We start from the raw sequence: 21,670 nt of genomic DNA on the forward strand, positions 1-21,670 counted from the left end.
TTTACTTAAAACAACACAAATGCATTTTTCTTGCTAATTTCTTTTGTGCAAAAGAAAAAAAAAAAAAGGTTACACGCAGAGCTTTTTGTGCAAAAGGTATTGCACACCTTTCTCATTGTTCACTCTTGTCAGACATGTTTTCCAGCTGCAGCAGGCAGCTGTTCCCAGCTCGAATAAATCCCCCGTACGCCACCTTCCCAGCACCAAGCGGGACACAGACAAAATTAGCTGCAAGCTGGCTGAACAGAGAAGCTTTTAGCAACCGAGCAGACAAATATTTCCCTCAGGGGTTGAAAAGTACCAAATAGAGAGATAATATTCTGCATATCTGCTGGAGGTGTCAATAACTAACTTAAAAGGCGATAAAGTGAGTGTTGTGCAAATAGCCTTTTTTTTTTTTGCAGCCTTCAAGTGAATAAATAACAAAAATCTTCGAAGGCTTGGAGCATCCTTAAATTCAGCATTTAAGAGTGAAGGAAGCCAAGAGCTGCAACTTCATAAACTGATGATTTAACATAAAGCAAATCTGATAAATGAGAGCGGTGGTCACAGTCACGTTTGAGTGTGTGTGTGTGTGTGTGTGTGTGTGTGTGTGTGTGTGTGTGTGTGTGTGTGTGTGTGTGTGTGTGTGTGTGTGTGTGTGTGTGTGTGTGTCGGGTGGGTTGAGTAGGTTAATCACCCCATGCAAAAAAACAGTTAAGCTCTGCGCTTTCATGTGCACACACACACACACACACACACACCGATGGCCATGTGGTCGTCGCCATTATTTTCCGATAACCAAGTCTCTCACTGCGTGCGTCGACAATGGCAGACTGACAATATGACGCTCGGCTGCTGGAGAAGAAGCTGCAGGCGGCGGATTTAAACTTCAAATTTAATGAAAGGACTTCCCACACCCATTTATTCCCTGCTGGGAACAGTGGCTGCTTATTCTCATGCCAACACTAACGTATTCCTGCACACACACAAACCTTTTATTTCTTTATTTTTTTAAAAGGCTGATTTACAAACTGTTGTATTTTCCAACATGTTATAATTCACATGCAACTTCAGAATGACCCAATCTGGCTTAGTGCCCCCTTATCTGCGAGCGTGAACTCGGTCCAATTATCGGCAAACTGCGAGTGAATCTACAAAACTGCCGCTGAGGAATAACATGAGTATTCCCTCACTGTTTGCGTTCGTACTTTTTAGCCATTATTTTAAAGATTGTGTCCTCGGAGCTCGTCCTGTACAATTATTCGGTAAATCCCTGCCTGTTTAACACCATTTCTGTAATGTTCGCTCGCCGGGACAATAAAACCTGTTCCTCTACGGATGACACCACCCACATCCATTTATTCCTCTGTGGCAATGTTGTGATGTCCATTTTGTAATAAGCAATGATAATTAGAAGAAAACTGAATGAATGTTTGACCTAAGCTAATTAGAAAGTTTGCAGACTTGGCAGCAGGAATCAGCAGTGGGATAATGAATCATAAAATGGTTCATTACTGCGCTCAGGGAACACTCTCAATCTCAATAAACGGACATGGGGCCTAGCAGACAAATCAAACCAAGGAGCATACATCGCCTCATTTAGCTGCTGAAAGGATCACAATAAAAAAAAGAGAGAGAGAGAGAAAGAAAATACTTTTTCTGGACTAAATGATTTCTATTATTAAAGTGTCTCTTCTCCTTTCCTTTCCTATCACCTCATTTCTTTCTATCAGTTCTTCTATCAGTGCTTCGCTCGCTCTCAGTCAATCTCCCAAGGACGCCCATTTTGATGTGACTGGCAATTCAAGCTGCCATTTTCAGGAAAAAAGAAAAAAAAAGAAAAAAAAGCTATTTATGCAGCAAATTACCAATGTGTGAAATCAGAGTGAGCTACTTCAACTTCAAAGAGCAGATGTGTTAATAAACAGCACAAAACTCCTACATCGACTGTTAAATATTATGCTGCACTCTGGACTGTGCACATTTGCTGCTTCACTTTTCTTTCCTCACCCTCTTCCTCCTCTTCCTCCTCCTCCGAGGAGCGAGCGGTGAATCTACCCACTCACGCTGCTTCTCTTGTGCTAATAAACCCACAGATATATATATATATACTGTAGATCCCGACCTCTCCAGACCCAGAGGACAACAAGCCGCCCACATTCGTTTCCTCAGACGTCCTCTCCGAGCCGCCCTGCAGGCTGGTGGGACCAGAACCCGGCCAGACGTGCAGATAATAATCCTTTCCTGCCATCTTACTCAAAGCTAAGGAAAACAACAAGCCAGCCCCCTACGACAATAATCATATTCCAGATTCCTGGAAGCCAACTTAGCTGAAATAACGCTCCGGCAAGTTCAGCGCTTCACTCCTGTCAGTTGTGCAATAAATACACTAAATTGAAAGCATCGAAATAAATTTAGCAGAACCAGATGTATTAGTGGCGTAATGGATCACAGCTGACCGTGATGCGGATGAATCCCTCTCCCACAGTCCAGCGAGCAGGTGAAGCACACGACGCAGCAAAAGCTCAACACCAACACTTGTTAAACGCATTCAAGACAAATAAGCTGTATTTTTTTCAGAAAATGTAGTGAAATGAACGATCCTCCAGTCGCAGGTTGCAATTCCCGTTTGAAGTTTGTGGCATTAAAGTTTTCGCGAATTAACCCCTTTGATGCCACTCGGCTGGCACTCGAGGTCGATTTTAATCGGTTCTCCGGGGTCACCCCCGCAGGTCAGATTGGACGTCACAGATTGCACTTCTGACATCCCGATTTCAGACGAATCCGTGACGGAGACACTCCTGAGAGATATCATCGGCTGTGATCGGCGCTTCTGCGCTCCTCCACCATCTGGAGTCTCCGTCTCTCAGTTCGGTCTGAGCTTTTTCGAGTCGGCGTGCTCGTCGCAGCCCGAGCTGAAGAGAAGAAAGACGTGGGAGGGCCGTTGCTTTCCAACTGTACAACTCAAGGTTGTTGGTTTTTTTTACTGTCAAGCGAACGATGCTGAGTCACTTCAGGTAGTTGTTGATTTCACACAGCTACCTCTGAATCCACTAAAGGTGTGTATGCCCTGTTGGGTTGTTTTCTTCCCTTTTTTATATGTACAGTAGTATTTCTTCGCAAGAGATCAGAACAGACTTTGATGTATAAAATCGATGGGAGTTCCGCTTTCAAAAGCTGACTACTCCATACGGTACATTCAACATGTAAGTATAAATGCATCTCGGGGGGAAATATGCTGGGAGGGACTATACCAAGTTTGTTTTTCACATACCCTGTTCTAGTAAATCTACCAGCCGGGGGGGAATGACATTGATTAAGCAACTGGGCAAAGTTGCCATATGAACAGATTTTAAAACCTGAGCTTTTAACAGAAACTCGCATAGTTAATTTCACTCTCATGTTTGTTGATTTAACACAGACGGCTGGACTTCCTGTATCTTTACAAAAAAAGAAAAAGACTGGGCTCTGTCAAGAACAAGAAAGGCTGTGATGAATAAACCATGTGGAGGTTAGTTTAAAATAGATTAAATAGTTTTACATTACATTTACACAACATGCAGTTCTAAAATGAGGAAAATAAACGTGCATTTTAAATGCAAGTCATTCCCTTTTACGTTAACCCCTGCCAGCCCACCACAACTCCTCGGAAGCATCCTCGCCTCTTGTTTTGTGATCTGCAATTCACACCTGTGCCGAGAATTTTACTTAAATTTCATGACGCAGCAACATAGATCAGATCATTTTTTTTTCATCCATCCCTCTTCTATACATCTTTATTCGGATTGAAAAGCTGATCAGAGTCAAGAATTCGCCCCAGATGCTTGTTACATGAGGAAAACCCAATCACGCGCAGGTAGAACGTTCAAACTCTGCACGCGCGACTTGAATCGGCAATATGAGCGTATGTACCAGTGTGTCGCCACGAGGCCTGTTTCTTCAGAAACAACTAACAACCTAATCGAGTTGGTATGAAAAAAAAATAAAAAATCAGCAGTCGGCAATCTCTGCAGAGCAGACGGCGCAACGGGAGCTAGCTAAACAACATCAATAGTAAACATTTTCAACAGAAAAGGAAGTGGAAAAGTAATTCCACGCACTGTACCTCGCTGCTCTTCACGGCTTCACCGGGCTCAATCAAGAGGCCTTTATTCTCTGACTCATATCTTCAGACAGAAGAACCAGAGCTGCCACAAAATGGCTCCGGGAACAATGTGCAGGCCTGATTGCTCTATTGTGAGTAGCCGTGGCCTTTGACATCTCCTCCTGAAGCAAGAGCGTCTAATTCTGACAAGATTTGTCTGGAGACACAGCTGGAGGGCATTGTTACAGACAGGTGCCATACACTGCCTGTTCGACAAAGACGGCGAAGAGCTAGACAAAAGCAGGGAGAAGAAAAAAGGAGAGCAAGAGAGAGAGAGAAAAAATGCCACGAAGAAAATGGCTGACTGTCTGCACATGCTCTGGTTTGTGAGTCTTTAAAGAGGCAGGTAGCGAGTGTCCAAAAGGTTAGAGGTGGATAACAGAAGGAACATGCCAAGCAAAATCAGAGTCCCAGAAGGTACACGTGTTCCCTTTTGTCCATTTGGCAGCTGCAGGAAATCAGGGGAGTGTTATGTCTGCGGGGTGGGACGCCGCCAGGCAGGATCCACGGGCAGGACAGACCATGTCCACGCGTCACATACATAAAATGATAAATGCATACAATACGGATCAGCGGTGAGAAAGACTCACTGTCATGTGAAATCATGCTAATGTGTTAAAAAGTTGACTGATGTGAAAGAAAGAGAAACACTGAGCGAACACACTGTTGAATGGGGGGGGGGGTATGTGTCTATTCCCAGTTCTGAGCATGACGTCCATCCAAATCAATATGGGGGGAGAAAAAAAAATTTGACAGATTTTTGTATTCATAAGTTCATTTCATGCATGACAGGTTTGAAAGGATGAAAACGAGGTAAAATAAACAAAATGGGCCGCTGAGAAAATGTGTCTATTGAATGTGACGTCTGTGACAGAGGGAATACAGCGAACAAGATAACACCGGTGATCAAGCAGATTAAGAGCAGGAAGCCAATATTTTACACACGTCTACTGAAGTAGAGGAACAAGCGTTTCCCCGTCTCTACCCGTGGATCATCGCCACGAACCAAAAAAAAAAAAAAAAGCCTACGATGATCAAGTAACAGTAAAAATATCAGCCAAAAGTTTCCACTTACAGCCTTTGTAGATGTCTGTGGGGATCTGCACGGCACTGTAAGAGTAGTTGACTTTATTCTTAAAATTGGGATCGTCCACGAACTCCAGCTCCAACGACAACGAGTTCTCCAGCGGATTCTCCTCCTCGCCGTCCTCCGTCTGTAAACACACACACATACACACACGCGCGCACACAAATTCTTAGTTAGCACACAAGGTGAAATCAGATTTGATAAGAGCTGCAGTCCGGGTTTACAACACCCACTTCTGATGCACGCGTGAAGTTACGCAGAATTTAAAAAACACGAAAACAGTAATTATGTCGCCTTCAAAATGGAGGTGGAACCGCTTTTTACGTCTCATCAGGGAAACCGCGGCAGGTTTCAGAGCAGAGGGACTGATTATTACTTGTGATGACGATTGGTACAAATTAACACAACACAACAATAACCAGCACCACATAATCACAGTTTGCCCATTTGTTAAACAATGACATATAACAGGTTGTTTCCAAGACTTTCACCGAAACACAGAAGTGAAAGAGAAAGACTGACACACATATTATACTAGAGAAGTGTCAGATATCAAAGGGAACCAGGATCTATCAAAAGGAAAGTGACATTTAGGCTTTTTTCATTAATTTTTTTTTTTAAATCTTGATCCGCTATCAATGCGGTACAATCTGTGCTTGTTCCCAGGGGATGAAGCGATTGTAAAATGTGAACAAAATGTGACTTCACTCTCTCCGACTCAGTTCATTAGCCTTTTCCTGGATCTGATAGACTCTCGCCGAAAAACCTCGTGAGAAAGCAGGCGGGCACGTCGACATTCAGAGTCGAAATCCAGGAGGCCAACTCTCCTCTAAACAAGCGCAATTTAATTAATGTGTGCTCATGCACCAAGCTCTTTGATACACTGCCATACAGCAGTAGCCCTCAGCAAAAGTCTGGCGCCATGCTTCTGTCATTCTCCCACTATTAGTCATACTTCATTAGACTTCATTCACTGAAAATTTGTGAAACAAAACTCATATCTCTGATAATTTCCCATGCATCGGGGCTGCTGCAAATCGAAATTTTGCATTCCTAAAACAGAAGAGTGGATGAAGGTTCTTTTTTTTGATAAAGCAGCACGAGTTAATTGAATCTGACACGATGAAAAAAACTGTTTGTTTGTTGGTTTTCATAAGAAATTAAATCAAAACCCCATGTCCGCGGCTGAGATTGATTGATGGGCATGCTTTAATTGACTATTAAAATGCAATTACAAACTGCTGTCGGGATGATCTGGAGGGTGGTTGTGTTGAAACCCCGCTTAAAAAAACAAAACAACCCACAAAACAAAACACGAGAAGCAACACGGAGATGCAGCAGAAACCAGGAAATGAGAAAGTTCACATTTCGACTCAAACAACATCAAATATGAACAGAAAAAACCCACAATACTGATAAAACTGTTGACCATTAAAATGTTTTTAGTGTCACATAAAAAAAAAAACCAAGTAAGTTGAAAATGTTCAGATCGCAAGAGTGATTAAATATGACAAAATATGTCTGAAATGATGTAGATGTAACATTTCTCTTTATTTTCTACATCAGACGGCGACGGATTGAAGGTGAGAAGCTCAGACCGAAATCCTCCTTTCATCAAACGGGTTCTTAAATAAAGGAAGGCGAGATAAAACTTCTCTTAATTTATTTTGCGCTCAAAGAATCCGGTGGCCTGTTTCTCAGTCTCCAGGGTCTGCCCTCAGGCGGCAATCTTTCAGCTCGGGGCTGAAAACGTTTAATACTTCCGTCTTTAAATACTCCTTTGCTCATTAAAAAATTAAAAAACTAATTCTTGAACCAGCAGGTGATCGCAGGTGACCCCCCCCCCCCCCCCCCTCTTATCACACCTGCTGCTAAAGAGGAAGACTGAGGATGAAAACAGGAGAATGTAAGGATTGAATATTTATTATAAAGCTCTACATCTTCAGTGTTTGTCTTCAGTTCTCTGAAAACTGCACAGGTTTCTTTGATAGTTTACGAGTTGACCGTCCAATAATAATGAATCTGATCGAGTCGGAGCTGCTGGCGTCTCAACGGCAACAACCATGAGGTAGAGGTGTTTGTTTATCACTCTGTGACACTAATTCTGTCAATGTCGGGCACAGAGCACTTTTTTTCTATCTCTCCCTCTCTCTCTCCATTTCTTCAGAAGAGCCCAATCATAATTAACCAAGGCATCGTCTAATTAGGAACTGAATAAATCCACACAGGAAAGACTGATTGGTTCATTTCTTCAACCATCCACCACCTGTTTTGCTCGATTCATTACCCAATTTGTTAATTTTATCTCCGCATTCTCAAGGTTTAATTAAAGGCTGAAGAGGCCAGAGATGACATTTCCAAGCTTCTTTCATCCCCACCTTCAGCCAACCAGGGCCAACCTGAAACGTGTCATTTACGACCCTGCGGGTGTGTGTGTGTGTGTGTGTGTGTGTGTGTGTGTGTGTGTGTGTGTGTGTGTGTGTGTGTGTGTGTGTGTGTGTGTGTGTGTGTGTGTAGCTGAAAAAGTGCAACACAGAAAAACAGTCCTTGAAACATTACAACTGATAACAGTTGTTTAATAAATTTAAAATGTATTTTTATTTGCATATAAATGCCACAACAGAACAACCACCACCTTTATTTCGATTTAACATTATAATAACCAGACTTGCAATTATGTATTTTATATATTTGTTGTTTGTTTTTGGAAGCAAATTACAACCTCGAAACATGATTGGCGTCCCCCCCCCCCCCACACCAGTGGATAAATATATTTCTGAAAGAATCATGCAGCTCAAACAGTATTTGCATTTCCATCCACAACACTTTGTCCGCGCTCTGCTGAAGCGTATGTTATAATCATATGTTGGGTGTCGGTTGATACGTACTGTATATTTTTCTTCTTTTCTCCCCCCCTACCAATAGCCAATGAAACTTGGGAGTCATAATATTATTCAACTTGCAGATGGCGTCAACATCCAGCAAGTGAGGAATCAACAGAAGCGATACAAAAACCATATTACAAAGGCTGCGGCTGGCAGATAGTTTAACAACCCTCAACTTGAAACATAAAAATTAATAAGAAAGAAAGAAAAAAGCTCCTCTTCCTCCTGAACAACACGACATGCTTTGGCAGATTGAAAATTCTGACTTGGAATAAATGATCACATTGCACTTTCATATCAAGGGTATAGTGACAAGAGGGGAAATTAACAGGGTATAAGAGCAGAAGAGGGGAAAAAGAGCCTGTCAATCACTTACCTTTCTTCAGATCAATTATTTTTCTCAACACGTCTTCTAATAGTAAAGAGTTTGACTGAAGCGGTGGAGCTCGGCTGTGAAGAGGCATCCGCCGAGGAATCTTGATTCAGACGTGGTGGGGGGGGGGTGTGGGGTGTGGTGGGGGGGGACTACGAGGCTACTGTTGGGGTTGCTCAGAGGACGACCTCTGCCTGACTTCTGCCATCAATTTTTTGGTTGGTTGTGAGGCTTTTGGTGATGTGGGGGTCAGGGGGCGTGTCGCCGCCTCGGCCTCGGCGCGCCACGTTAATGATGACCGATGTTCTCCAATTAGATGTGCTGACAGGCCCTAAAGCGCCGTGTCATTAATCACAGGGGCGACGTTCACAAAAGAGAAAATCACATCGTGATTTATTGCTCCTCTGCCTCTTCTTTCCTCACCCTCTTCCCATCTCTCTGTGGTTTGGTGATCTAAAGAGGGGGGGGGGGGATCCTCGCACTCCCGGCCTGGAAACTTAATCAATCAGTGGGCCGTGGCTCTGCCTATAGTGCGCCCTATGAAGAGGAGCCGCCGCGGGGTTGAAACCAGTGAATTATGAGAGGAACACGTCTTTCTTTGAATGCCATTCGTGACGGTGTGAATGCTATTCGTGAAAGAAACGCGTTGCCTCCTGCATGAAGTTATGACAATGACCTGTGCGTCGGTATGAGGCGCCGCGGCGGACGAGGGGATCTGACAAGCTCTCCGTTCGGATCCGCTGTTGCCGCGGTCGCGGTGGGAAAACGGTGTGGCGTGGCGGCAGCGGGGGGGGGGGGGGTTGGCTTCTGAAGTCCCTGTCACATGCACGTTGGCCTGCTCCTGCTCTGTCGCACCGACTCACCATGTCGCAGTGTCACCTCGCTAACGCACACGGACAGCCTGGGGGCCTATGACCGGTGGCAGGGTCGGGGGGGGGGGGCATCAACATCGAGAAGGGCGAGGGAAGGGGAAGGGTGGGGGGTAGCAGGGACACGTTGGCAGGGGGAGGGGGGGGGGGTTAAGGCAGGCAGACGGGGTAACAAGGAGCAGTCCGGACTGTACTCACATAGTCTGAATCCGCTTTGGAATCGTAGTATGAAATGGCATTCTCCTGTGCAGAAAAGAAAAGGTAAAAAAGAAAAATGATGAGAGAAGATATAGCAGTGCCTATATCAGACCCGTCCTGGTGGGAAGTCAGAGAGAGAGAGAGAGAGAGAGAGAGAGAGTCATGGTTATATTCAATCACACTGTTCAGCATGAGAATATAATCAGCATCACAGAACACAGGAGGAGTAGTGTGATGAGGGATGACTTGTCATGACAAGGCGAGGAGACTTGCCGCTGACGTGCCAAAAGATGTGATGTTTTTGGGCAATGCTTTTCTCCATAAGATGCGATGCAATGCGGAACATGTTCGAACGTGTGCTTCAAAACACCGTTGGAACATTTTCCCTCGCCGTGTTTTTTTTTTTTTTTTTGCGGGAACTGTGATATGAGCTCAGATGTAGCATGGGGCAAAGTGAGTTTGCTGTGAAAGCAGAATAAACTCAAAGTATTACCCTCCCTGGGAGTCTTATCATCCTCAACTGGTTGTGTGTTCAGTCTACGCAAACAGCTCTCGTAGAAGGGGGAGGAACAGTGAAAGGGGGGGGGGGGAGGAAACGGATGTAAATTTATGCCACTGTGTTACAGCATTTTGCTCTAATTGATCTCAGCGGCTTCTCCAAAACCCGCCCCGTTTCAGCCCGTGAACGACAGGCTCATGTGGTTCCCCCCACAGCGCAGGATGCCGGCCTCCCGGTTGTCCTCTTTCCCTGTGAACCGGCGTCCTTATCTCCCGTCGGAGGCAGGCGTGAGGGCGGGCGGGGGCCGCGCGCAGCGAGCAACGTCCGTGTGGCCGGCCTCATTATCACGAGGAGGCTGGCTGAGGACGCTGCTCTCAAGGGCAGCTCGGTGCCTCGCCCTCCGTCACGGTCTGACGAGGGAGGACAGCCGGAGCAGGTGGAGCACATCTTGCGCAATTACCAATCCAGCACAACTCACTTGTGCATGGTGTCCGTTGGCTTTGCTTGCGCCCAGTTAATGTCTCGCTTCAAAACGATCCAACTCGCACATCCATACGCAGAAGCACTTTCTTCCCCGGTCAGCAGATATACATCTCCCATCTTGACGAGTTCCCATGGTGAAGGCTCCGGTATGCACCATGGCCAGGGTCTCCGCTGGCCTCCAGGGCTAATCAGCGAGTCACTCATCAGCTCAGTCCCAAACGAGTCGCGCGGGACGAACAGCGTGAGCGAAACTCAAGCTGACACCGGTCGCCGGGCGGAGCAGCCCGGACACAGCTTGTGTCTTTGGGGAAACGAGAGAGGACAAGACAGAGGAGCAGCGGGGATCTGCCTCCCTTTTCCCCGCACATGTTGCCTCCACTCACCAGCACTCCCTCTACCCCACCCCCCCCAGAGCGGATCGCTCATGGAAGCACACTGGGTTTAGTTGGAGGTTAGAATGGAGACTCAGGTCGGGTTGATATGAAGGGATGAACTGAGAGGAGAACGATGGGTGGTGGTGGTGGTGGTGGAGGGTGCAGTGGGGAAAAGAGCTGCCAGGCCTAAAAATAGCCCACGCCTCTGCAGAGAGAGAAGGAACTCGAGAGAGCGAGTGAAAACGAGAGAGAGGGAGAGACACGGTGGCACAGCAACAGTGTTGTTGTGTCTGCCAGCGGGATTGATCTGAAGCCCAGTCCTGCTTAGACTGGTCCCTCGCTTCTAAAGAGTTTACTCTCACTGCTGCGGCATTACAACTCATTATTCAGGACTGCTTTCTGTAAATAGACGCCGGGTTCCTCGCGTCCAGGGGAAACAGTCCAGCATCTTCACTCAAGCACATAACGCACTCAAAAAACAAAAAATAAATAAGAGGCCACACAATTAGGACAAACTTCAGCGTGTGTTTCAACGGTGTACATTAGCCGCCGCCTCATTTTGTTGATCAGAGTTGACACCTGGCTCAAGGGACTTCCAGTAGCAGCTGATTTGTGGCCATTAACACACGTTTGGTTGCGTCAGACAGTCACCGGTTCGGATAAATAAGGAGGCTCAGGTCGTTGAGGAGGTGACTGAGGGCCAAACGGGAGACACCAATATAATGTAGGTTGCAATAGTCAATTGTTGAGCTGATTAAAGCATGAATTGTCCTTTCAAGGTCCGTGCGGTTTAAATAAGGCTTTCCTTTAGTTAAAATACTGAGTTGGCCACGCTGTCGATCTGTTTGTTAAATTTAAAACCTGCTATCGGAAATCCCCCCTGAGGTTCTTTACAGATTTGAGGACAAAGAATCTGAATACACGTCACATGGCTTCTCTACCTTCGGGAGGAAAAAAACCCAAGTCAGGCTCAAGATCAATGTGGCCGTGAGCTGGGATCTATACGTCCCGATCCAAACAAAGTGAGAGTACACCTCAAATGCATGCATCCATAATGTTGTTGCTGTAGTTTTCTGTCGTAAGAATCACTTGCCTGAGGCGATGAGTGAGTGTGAAGGTAATGATTGAAGCCAACTGGATAAAACAAAAAAAAAAAAGACCTCAAAAGCACAAGATTGAAGTTGTGACTTCATAAATGGTCGTACTTTCGTAGAGTGGAAGGAAGAGTACGTCCGCCATTCACTGCTGCATGAAGTCCAGGAAGAAAAACACTTGCAGTGATGACATCGCCGTCATTCACACAATGAGAAGTACTTGAGTTTTAAACTACACAGCAGCGTGGAGTTCTTACCCAGTCATTAGGTGCGATCGCAATCCTGCTCCCATCTGACGATGAATCAAACCAGCGTACAGACAGTGACACCGCTCACCCCTAATCTGATATCTGTGTCCACAAATTGAGATTTTATCACCGGGTGGTACTTTGCCTTGGTGACCAATTCCAGCAGACTGCAAAGTAAAGGTGGGCTTTTGTTTTTAAAGTTCTAATTATAAAGCTGTAAGTCAAAGTTTGTTTGTTCGTGTCATTTCTGACCATTATATGTTTATTGTAGGGAAAAACATGAATGTGTGTGTGTGTGTGTGTGTGTGTGTGTGTGTGTGTGTGTGTGTGTGTGTGTGTGTGTGTGTGTGTGTGTGTGTGTGTGTGTGTGTGTGTGTATTTGAGCTGCAAAATAAACATTTCACATTGTGATGAAGGCTTTACCAGAGGCTCAGTGGTTTGTCTGATGCACACATCATTTAATCAATTAATCTCTCGCCTGGTAAATTAATCTGCGCCAGAGAGGATTTCAAACAATATGTTGTTTAATCTGAGGTGTTTTTTTTATTTAGATATTTTTTAAATCTCCATTCAACGTGCAATTACTTGGGAGCGCCTCTGGATCTCACTCAATAATGCAAGAGAGCCACGCTCGGGCCACGCACTGAGGAGTCAGAGGCCACCGGGCGGCACGGCCATCTGCTGCGTCTGGTGACGGGTCTCTGTGGGCCCGGGGTCCGGGTTAAACACAGACATGATACAACGCAGAGCCGGCACACTGATCTCCAATGCCCTGCGCAGCCTCGTCTGTTCACACGTGCACAATTGTATAATGCGACGGTCTCGAACTCACATCGTCCACTAATGCACCGTATGGACACACAAGAGAGGCTCTAACACATAGAGTGCACACACACACACACACACACACACACACACACACACACACACACACACACTCACACACACTCACACACACTCACGACAAACTGCAGAAACAAGAGCAAGTCTGAGAAATTTCCAGCGACGCCGAAGTGCTATCAGTAAATTAAATCTATCATGCTGAGTGGACCAACGAATTCCAAACAGCAGACAAACACTGAGGGTCAGGTGATGATATCCAGCCCCTCCCTCACATCAATCTCGCCCCACCTCCCTCCTCTCCTCTCCTCATCCTTATCTCGATCCGATTCCTCTCCTCTCCCTTTGCCCCACCTCTTCTCCTCATCCCCCCTGTCCTGTCTTATCTCCATCTCGCCCCAATCTCTCCTTCCTCAACACCAGCCTCCTCTCTCCAATTTCAGATTTCAGCAAAAAGCAGCAGCGTGGAGGTTAGATGCCTACTGTTGCTATAGAAACCACCCCTTCTGCTCCAGATTACAATGTCACTTTGTCGACTCGCCGGGGCTGCGACTCTCTTCCATGTCCGACCAGATGCAGACCCGCCGATCGTCTTTTGTCTGTCTGTCACTTGTTCTGACTGTGAGATTGTTCATACGCCAGCAAGTTTGTTGTTGTTTTTTTTCCTATTCTTTTGAGGCTGGCTTGCCTTTTCAAAAAACATTTCTTGGTTGTAGTTTTCTAACCTCAAACATAACCCCCCCCCCCCCTTCGGGTGAACGCTGGAACGGTTTAAAAAAAAAAAAACCCAAAATTTCCTGAAAAAGAGCTCGACAGGCAATTCATCCGGCAAACGGGAACAATGCCGATTGAAAAATGGCTGTTAAATATAAAAGACTGCCACACGTAGGCGCGTGTTATGACTGAGTGTGGTCGCTGGGGGTAAATCTTTTGAATTTTAATCTGTGAGTTCTCGCAACACGCCGGCTGAGGCAGGTTGACATTTGAGCGCGAGACAACCGCTCCATCATGGGTGGGGACAGATTACAGTCATATTCATATCTCCTCTGGACACCTGCTAATGATTTCATAATTACAGAACACACTCTGCGCCTCAGCCGTGCCCTAGGGTGTGCACACGAGCATGGAGCAACAGAATGTACACACACACACACACACACACACACAAAGTGAGTGCACCTCTCTCCTGGCCCCGATAGTCGAGCAATCATTCTTAGCACCAGTTTTCCTAATGGAAGCTGACATTATATCAAACACAATAAAGGATTTCATTCACTGCTCTTCATTAACCCTCGCACGTCAGCCCCCAAGGTACACACCCAAGCGCGTGCACACACACACACACATACACACACAAACAAACACACAGTGCACGTAGAGAGAAAATGCACCCACAATAAGGAAATAAAAGCAAAACAATGCGATTTGGCTGCAGAAGGCTACTCGGTGACGATCACAGCCAACCTGTTATAGAGCTATACATTCTCACTCCTTTTCTTATCGCCCCGGCTCCAATCTCTCCCCTTGTCTCCACCAATCTCCCCCCCACCCCCCGTCTCTTTTTTCTCTCTCCACAGCCCATCTCGAGGTGTCAAGCGGCACAAAACTAAAGACATTTGAACTCAGATAAGCCCCCCACAACATCAGCGCGTGAGCACGTAAGCGCTCCACTTGCCCACTTTCGGCACCGGCCACACAGATGTGTTGAAAATTACAAATGCTCGGTGAGAAGTGACTGACATCCAATTTCCAGTGGAGAGAGTAACGAATACACAAGGGCATCGGCACTACATGGCGAGCCATGTCAAAAGGAAATCAGAATAACTCATCAGAAACTAATTTGTTGAGCTCATTTCCTTTAGTCTCCAACACTTACAGGTTTGTGCTTGAGTGAAAAGGTGAACTCGTGAAATATGATTCCGAAACAGTAGTAAATTAATCATTTACATGTAAAAATTTGTCAGAGATCTAAAGGGCCTTTTACCGTTTTGATCTTGAACTACAGAGGTCGTCTGTGAATAAAACATGAAACTCGCTCCGTGGTGATTCCAGCCTTCGTAAAGTTCTTTTATGCAGAATGCAGGTATATATTGCTCATTCACAGAAGTGAAAGATAAAAGTGTATGGACACTTTAAGGACAGTGGTTTCAAACGTACTCATCTGCGTCTTTTCAGATGGGAAAACTCAGCTGAATCTAGGGCAATTCAAACTTAAATATGCAGGTTAAGATGTAAAATGAATCTATAAATAAGCTACGGGCAGACCTCTAGAAGCAATAGAATACTGATAGCGCTATGTATTAACATTAATATTAATATTGTTCCCTGTTTGGAATGTACTTCACTGTAGATTTAAAAACAAGACTGGAAACTAAACACTTTGGACTAAATCCTTCTTAATGTGAATTTCTGTGTTTAACAGATTTTTATTGATGTTACTTTTTCCAAGTGACCAATATCGGCTTCCTTGTACATGGCCACTGTCTTAACCACTGAAGGTTACTAACATGCCTCTTTACAATGTGAAATCAATGAAGAGTCAACCAGCAAACTGGAAATTAAACTGTTGGCCTGGCAGAAACGAAAAAAATAAAGGGGGTTGGGGGGGGCTGGATTGTAGAGAGCTATTGAGCTGAAATGAAACTCAGATAAAGAAGTGTATAGCTGAGGCCCTGGGCACGGCTGCCCCCCCCCCCTTCACTTCTTCACTTTCGCTCTCTCATTGGCATGCTCTGCATCTTCAGGCTTTCAAGCGATTAGGGAGCTGCTGAGACCACGGCGTCCAAGCGCAGCTCCATGCACATGTTCATTTGAATGCCAATAAGCAAATGCGCCCTCAGATTAAAGCTCCAGTACAGTGCAAATTCAGCAAAGTGAATGACATTCTTCATGCACATCCCATCAATGTCTTGCTCTTCTCCAGACATAACGCCATGCCTCCTCCTCCTCTTCCTCCTCCTCCTCCTCGTCATCACAAAGATGGGCAAGGACCCAACGGACAGAAGATGGGGTGAGCGAAATTAGACAGGGAGCTATCGGGAAAGAGAGAAGTCTTGACGATTGTGAAATTAAGAAGACAATATTTTAAAAGTGAGGTTATACACACTGCAGCGACGGTCCATGCCCCCAATTTCGCTCATGAATCAGCCATTTCTGCCATTTGAGTCCATTTTTGTAAACATCCTGCAGGTCACAGAATCATATTTTTTCCACCGTCTCTCCCTCTCTTCTGCACTCCCCCCCCCCCCCCCCCCCCCATCTCTGATGTGCTGTCGCTTTCTTTCGGAGCCTGACACTTCCCCTTGGTAAAAGCAGTTAAATCAGTCTGTGAATATTCCAATCCAGCGATAAGGAGAGAAAGCTTTGTCCTGCTGCACTCTGGGTAATGCTGCTCTCCATTGTTGGCTGACAGGGCTCCATTGAGGAGCAGGTTTTAATTCTGATAGCATCGCCGCCCTGCATGGACACAGTGCCAGATAAAAGCCTATCCAACATGACACACGCATGCCAACACCTCCCAAACAAGCCCCCAATCTGATGATCGCAGCAGAAGCAGGAAAGAGGTGCTGTAACACCAAATAAAGACAAATAAGATAAAACAGGCCGTGGCAACATTTAACGCTATGGTTTGGGCTCCAATGGGTTTTGATAAAAAAAAAAACAAAAATAGAGCAATTATCCGCATCAAACATTTTATAGCATGCGGAGCCGCATCGACCAATCGCGTGGAATCTGTTGCACGGCCCGGGCGTCCCTGTCCAATCACACTGCAGCTCGAAATGACACGGACGCTGTATTTATCTCTGCAAAAATGTTTCCAGATTTTGCTTTTTTTTTTTTTTTTTCCCTTGTCGGGCTGGATGCAGCTTTTCATGCTGATGTATTTCAGCCATTTCCCTGCTCGTCCACCGGAGTCCTGAGAAGTCGCCGCCCCCTCTTTACAGGCTGACTGAGAGTGCCCAATCAACAATCAGCACCAGCCAAGGGAAACCTGTTATTTTCGACCCCGCAATCATTTCCATCAGATGCCTTGCTGTCCCTCACAGTGATTCCAACATTCAAATGACAATGGGAACCCTGCTTTAAGATATCTGCACACAGGCGCCAAGGGCAGCAAGGACACCAAGCAAACACTAAAAACCCGAGCAGGCGCACCTCATCTGGTGTGGCGAAAAAATTGCTGCTCGCCACTCGCCAAACGACGCCCAGACTGATCAGACACAATGTTCTCCTGGAACGTCGCCGTCAGTTCAATCTTCACACAGCAAAAATTAAAAAAAAAGATTTTCTTTATTTTTGTAGTGCAAACGTGATTCTAAATCCTGCAAATCCCAATAAAATAGTGACAAGTGTCCATCTTTGAAGCTTTAGCTCCATCTAAATCGCTTTTCTGTGCAACCGGTGGGCCGAAGCTTAAAAAAAAAAAAATTGGCAATTTACAATCTCAAAGAAATTGAAAAAGAAATCCTCACAATCGAAAAGACGACACTGTCAGGCCTTTTTCAGCCATTAATGACTTCACAAATCAATCAAATTGTGAAAAATACTGGGCACAATGACTTAAGGCTCCGACTATAGATGTTTCAGGTCCATTGGAGGACTGTCATGTCAATGTTGCTATTATCTCATTTTCTGTCTGACTAGGCGCTAATTGGTCATAATTTCTTTACTGTCAACTCAACAATAAAAGATAATGTTTAAAAAGGCTTGCAAGGGGCAGGCGGGGGGAAAAAAACAAGGTAAATTACAGCCAATATATCAATGCCTGAGGTAGAACGTATTCTAAACTTGAATCTGGAGCGTTCAGATCAGTTTTGCTACTTCCTGTTTGCGAAGTAGACAAGAAGGACTCGGGGGCTGCGGGTTTACCCTTTAAAATAACATTTCATGGATGTTGGCCATGTGTTGAAATGGGAAAATCACGGTCTGCGGCGTGGCTCGCTGGATTTCTCTGACTATTGATTCCCATCTCCTGTGAGGCAGGTGGATCGATCAGTGGGATTTAGACATGGGGGCGACTTTCACAACGCTCCCTCCTAGCGAGCGGCGCCGCATCACATTGTGTGAATCTCCTCGTGACTAAAAGGGCTCACTGACTTCTCTCTTTTTTCTTTTCTTTTTTTTTAAACTTGGCCTTTCTCATTACCCCCTACTTTATTGCGGCTTCCATTTTGAGTCATCGTCGACGTTGCAATGTCCTTTTGCTCAAGTGCAGAACAGCGTCAAGAGCAGCAGAGAAAACTTTGGCATAAAATGTGTGTGGGGGAAAAAAAAAAAAAAGTATAGTAGAGAGAAAAATAGTCATGGAAAGGAAGGGGAGAAAAAGGTGAGAAGGACTTTAATACCTCGCTGAGCACCACTTCAGCAAATTACTGCAGACTGCAATCAAGACAGTGAAATTACCAATGTAATGGGTCACCACAGCAACCTGCCGTCTGATCAAAGCGACGCGGCGGAGAGAAAATGACGGGACACGTGTGAGGCTGACCCAACGGGAGGATGAACGGGAGGCTGCGGTCAAAACGAAAGAAGAAATCTATATTGAAACAATACGAGCTGATCGGCTGTTCCTAAATGTAAATCCAGACCCGTAACGTCGTCCCATGGGTCCGCCGGTGTGTGTGTGTGTGTGTGTGTGTGTGTGTGTGTGTGTGTGTGTGTGTGTGTGTGTGTGTGTGTGTGTGTGTGTGTGTGTGTGTGAGCCCCCCATCTTGGATGCACCTTGAGTCCAAGTAAAGCTCATTCCACTTTTTCAACTCGGGCAGCCGCGCCATCAGATACATTCAACGAAGTAGAGACTCCCTTTCAAATGTCGCTAAATTGTAAACTGTGTCAGGATTTCTTTCCACGTCCCCCCCCCCACCCTTGCCCCCCCTTACCACCCCCACCCCCCCCTCAATTCTCTCCCTTCCAGCAGATGGAAGTCCGCTCCGCGGCTCAGGATTCGGCGATAACAGTGTTTATGAGTTCCATTACGTGCTCGGCAGGCTGCGAGCTCTCAGTCTCAGCAAAGCTATGAGGAAGTGGGGAAGAGAGAGAGAGAGAGAGAAAGAAAAAAAAAAAAAAAAACTATTCACAATGAAAATAGATGCAGTTTATTTCTGATTATACAATGTGGCTATGCTTATCAACGTTCAAAATAAACAGTGTGCATTTAAAAAAGGTTCACACGGCGATATTCCAGCCTCCAACCTCCACTATGGAGACCCCCTTTCTTGGAATTTTTGGTTGTTGGCAAAAATAAATTTTTAAAGCAAAAGATATATATATATATATATATATATATATATTTTTTTTTTTTTAAACGGAGAAGGATACGCTGTGAAAAACAAGGCCACAGCAGGAGCCAATTTCTGTACCCGAGAGTGAGATCTATACTAATGTCTGCACTGGGGCTAATTATGGAACGTCACGGAGCCAAAACAAAATCAGGTTTTTCAAAAAAGCAGCAGATATGAACGGCGCCTCAATGCAAAACAGAATAGGAAAAAAAAGAAAATTACTATGATTGCTATAGATATATATATATAAAATATAAATAGGAAATAATGCTATAACACATATAAAAGAACTGGGCAGAGCCATGAAAAAAAAAAAAAAAAAACATTAAAAAGGGCCCCGATTCAAAATTGTACCAGGAAACGTATTTATTCTTCTGAACAAGCAAAATCCAAACAACACGATGATCAGAGCCCAGAACCGGCGCTCATCTCTTTCAAATAAAACACCACTCGTCTGCTAATCATGGCACCGAGCAAAAGCTGTTATAGAATCAGAGAATCGGGGGGGATAAACAATCTGCGTGGAGCTTCATTGTTGTTCGTATGTTCCGCGAAGGGCTCAGACGGGTTCATCTGGTGTGACGGCAGTAGGGGGCAGGAGAAGTGTCAGAATCGAACAGGAAATGACTCTCTGACAAATGTGACGATGCTCGTCGCCTCGACAAACGACCCACATGTTTCAGTTGACGCGCGGAGATCAAAACAGTATTTTCTGACAACCAAATGACAGTAGAATTAACAAACAAGCTGGAGGTGTAGAGAAGAGATAGACGAGGAGCAGAGAGAGGGAGGCAGCCCTCCCATTTCAGTCTATTTTACCACAATCAGAATTTGAATCTGTCCAAGGCAGCCGTCATAAGACTAATGTATTCTGTAGCTAATGGAGCCGGTAGCTCGGAGGGCTGGGCCGAGAGTCGCCGCAATGATTCTCACTCATTTCCTCTGAAGGGCCAATTATCTCAAATAGAGGCATTATGAAAGGAGCTGAACTTGGTCAAGTGAACAAACCCTCACAACTCCGGTACGTCGGGTCATGTCGCACCTCTGAGGAGACTTTACCGTGACTCCGGGGAGCCGAGGTAACGAGCTAAATGTGGGTCATTTTTATTCCCACTGAAACACAACCAAACACTTTCCGAGCTGAAGAGTTGGCCAAAAATATAAAATGTAATGTATTGAGGAAACGTGCATGTGTCTGACGGAGGTTGTGTGAAAATGACTGTTGTTGTGTGTGTGTGTGAGAGCGGGAGGCGGAGTGGAGCCGGAGAGAAGAAGAAGAAGAAGAAGAAGAAGAAGAAGAAGAAGAAGAAGAAAAAGAAAAGGAGAGATTGTGTTGTCGTATGATGAAAGGCTTGATTGATTAGAGAGTGATGATTGCGGTAAATGGCCTGGAAGATGGCTCCATCTTCTGTTTCCCGTTTTCTCCGTCTCTTATACCTTCTTCCCTCATTCACTTGCTTTCTCGCTTACACCTCTTTCTCTCTCTCTCTCTCCCTCTCTCCCCCCTCCGTGCCGCTGTTTGTCACCCTCTCTCCAGGCTTCATCATGGCAACCCATCACCAGAGTGCCTCTCTCTCTCTCCCTCTCTCTCTCTCCCTCCTAATGGCACAGCTATTAGCACTAATGCATTTCAAACCTACAGCAGCTGCCACATCACAATCTGAATGAAAGGACATGTCTTCCTCCAATCTCTACAATCTCTGTCCTTTCTTTCGTCCAGCGCGTCGCACGTCTTGGTGTGACAGCGGTCATCATCGACAGCCTCCGCGTGATGAGATTTGAGTGGCTGATAATAATGTAGATAATAATATATTGTTGGCCGTGCCATTAGGCCGAAGACGACGCTGAGCAGGCGGAGAGAGAGATTTTTTATTTTATTTTTTTTACATTTTTACAAATTTAGCTGCATGCCTGGTTTTTGAAATGATTTCACAACGTTGCCGACCGAGTGAATCTTACCGAGGCTATTCGGTGCCATTTTGAAATATCTTTCTGCATGATGAGAGCTTCTTTTTGAGCTAGTGAAAGTCCATCTATGCATCTTCTGTACTGTTTTATTCAAATCAAAAATTGTTAGTCCATCAAAGCAACAAAAAAACCCCAAAAAAACAAAACGTGGCGGGACAGACAGTCACTCACGCTTTTCGAGTAATTTCAGACTCACCAGAAAACCTTAAAAAGCCAATCCAAGAATCAAACGTCAGACTGAGAGCGTTCACCCACGACACCACTGTCAACCTCCCTTGTGAAAGTGAAACCAGCAATCACTCTCTATAGGAGACTTTTCAGTTCTTGACTGCACTTAAACACCTA

The 21,670-nt window shown here is 45.3% G+C and overlaps 1 protein-coding gene across 1 annotated transcript in view; it reads right to left on the reverse strand.

Annotated features, from left to right (window-relative positions):
* The window catches only part of cacna2d2a (calcium channel, voltage-dependent, alpha 2/delta subunit 2a), a gene marked incomplete at its 5' end in the record, with an annotated part of 149,895 nt that overhangs the window by 46,361 nt on the left and 81,864 nt on the right, over positions 1 to 21,670 (reverse strand). The window contains 2 exon segments of the mRNA XM_080495601.1: positions 5,202 to 5,340; positions 9,539 to 9,583. Of these exon segments, the coding sequence (XP_080351727.1) occupies positions 5,202 to 5,340; positions 9,539 to 9,583 (184 nt within the window).

This window comes from Blennius ocellaris (assembly GCF_963422515.1).
Source record: "Blennius ocellaris genome assembly, chromosome: 4".
Taxonomy (NCBI): domain Eukaryota; kingdom Metazoa; phylum Chordata; class Actinopteri; order Blenniiformes; family Blenniidae; genus Blennius; species Blennius ocellaris.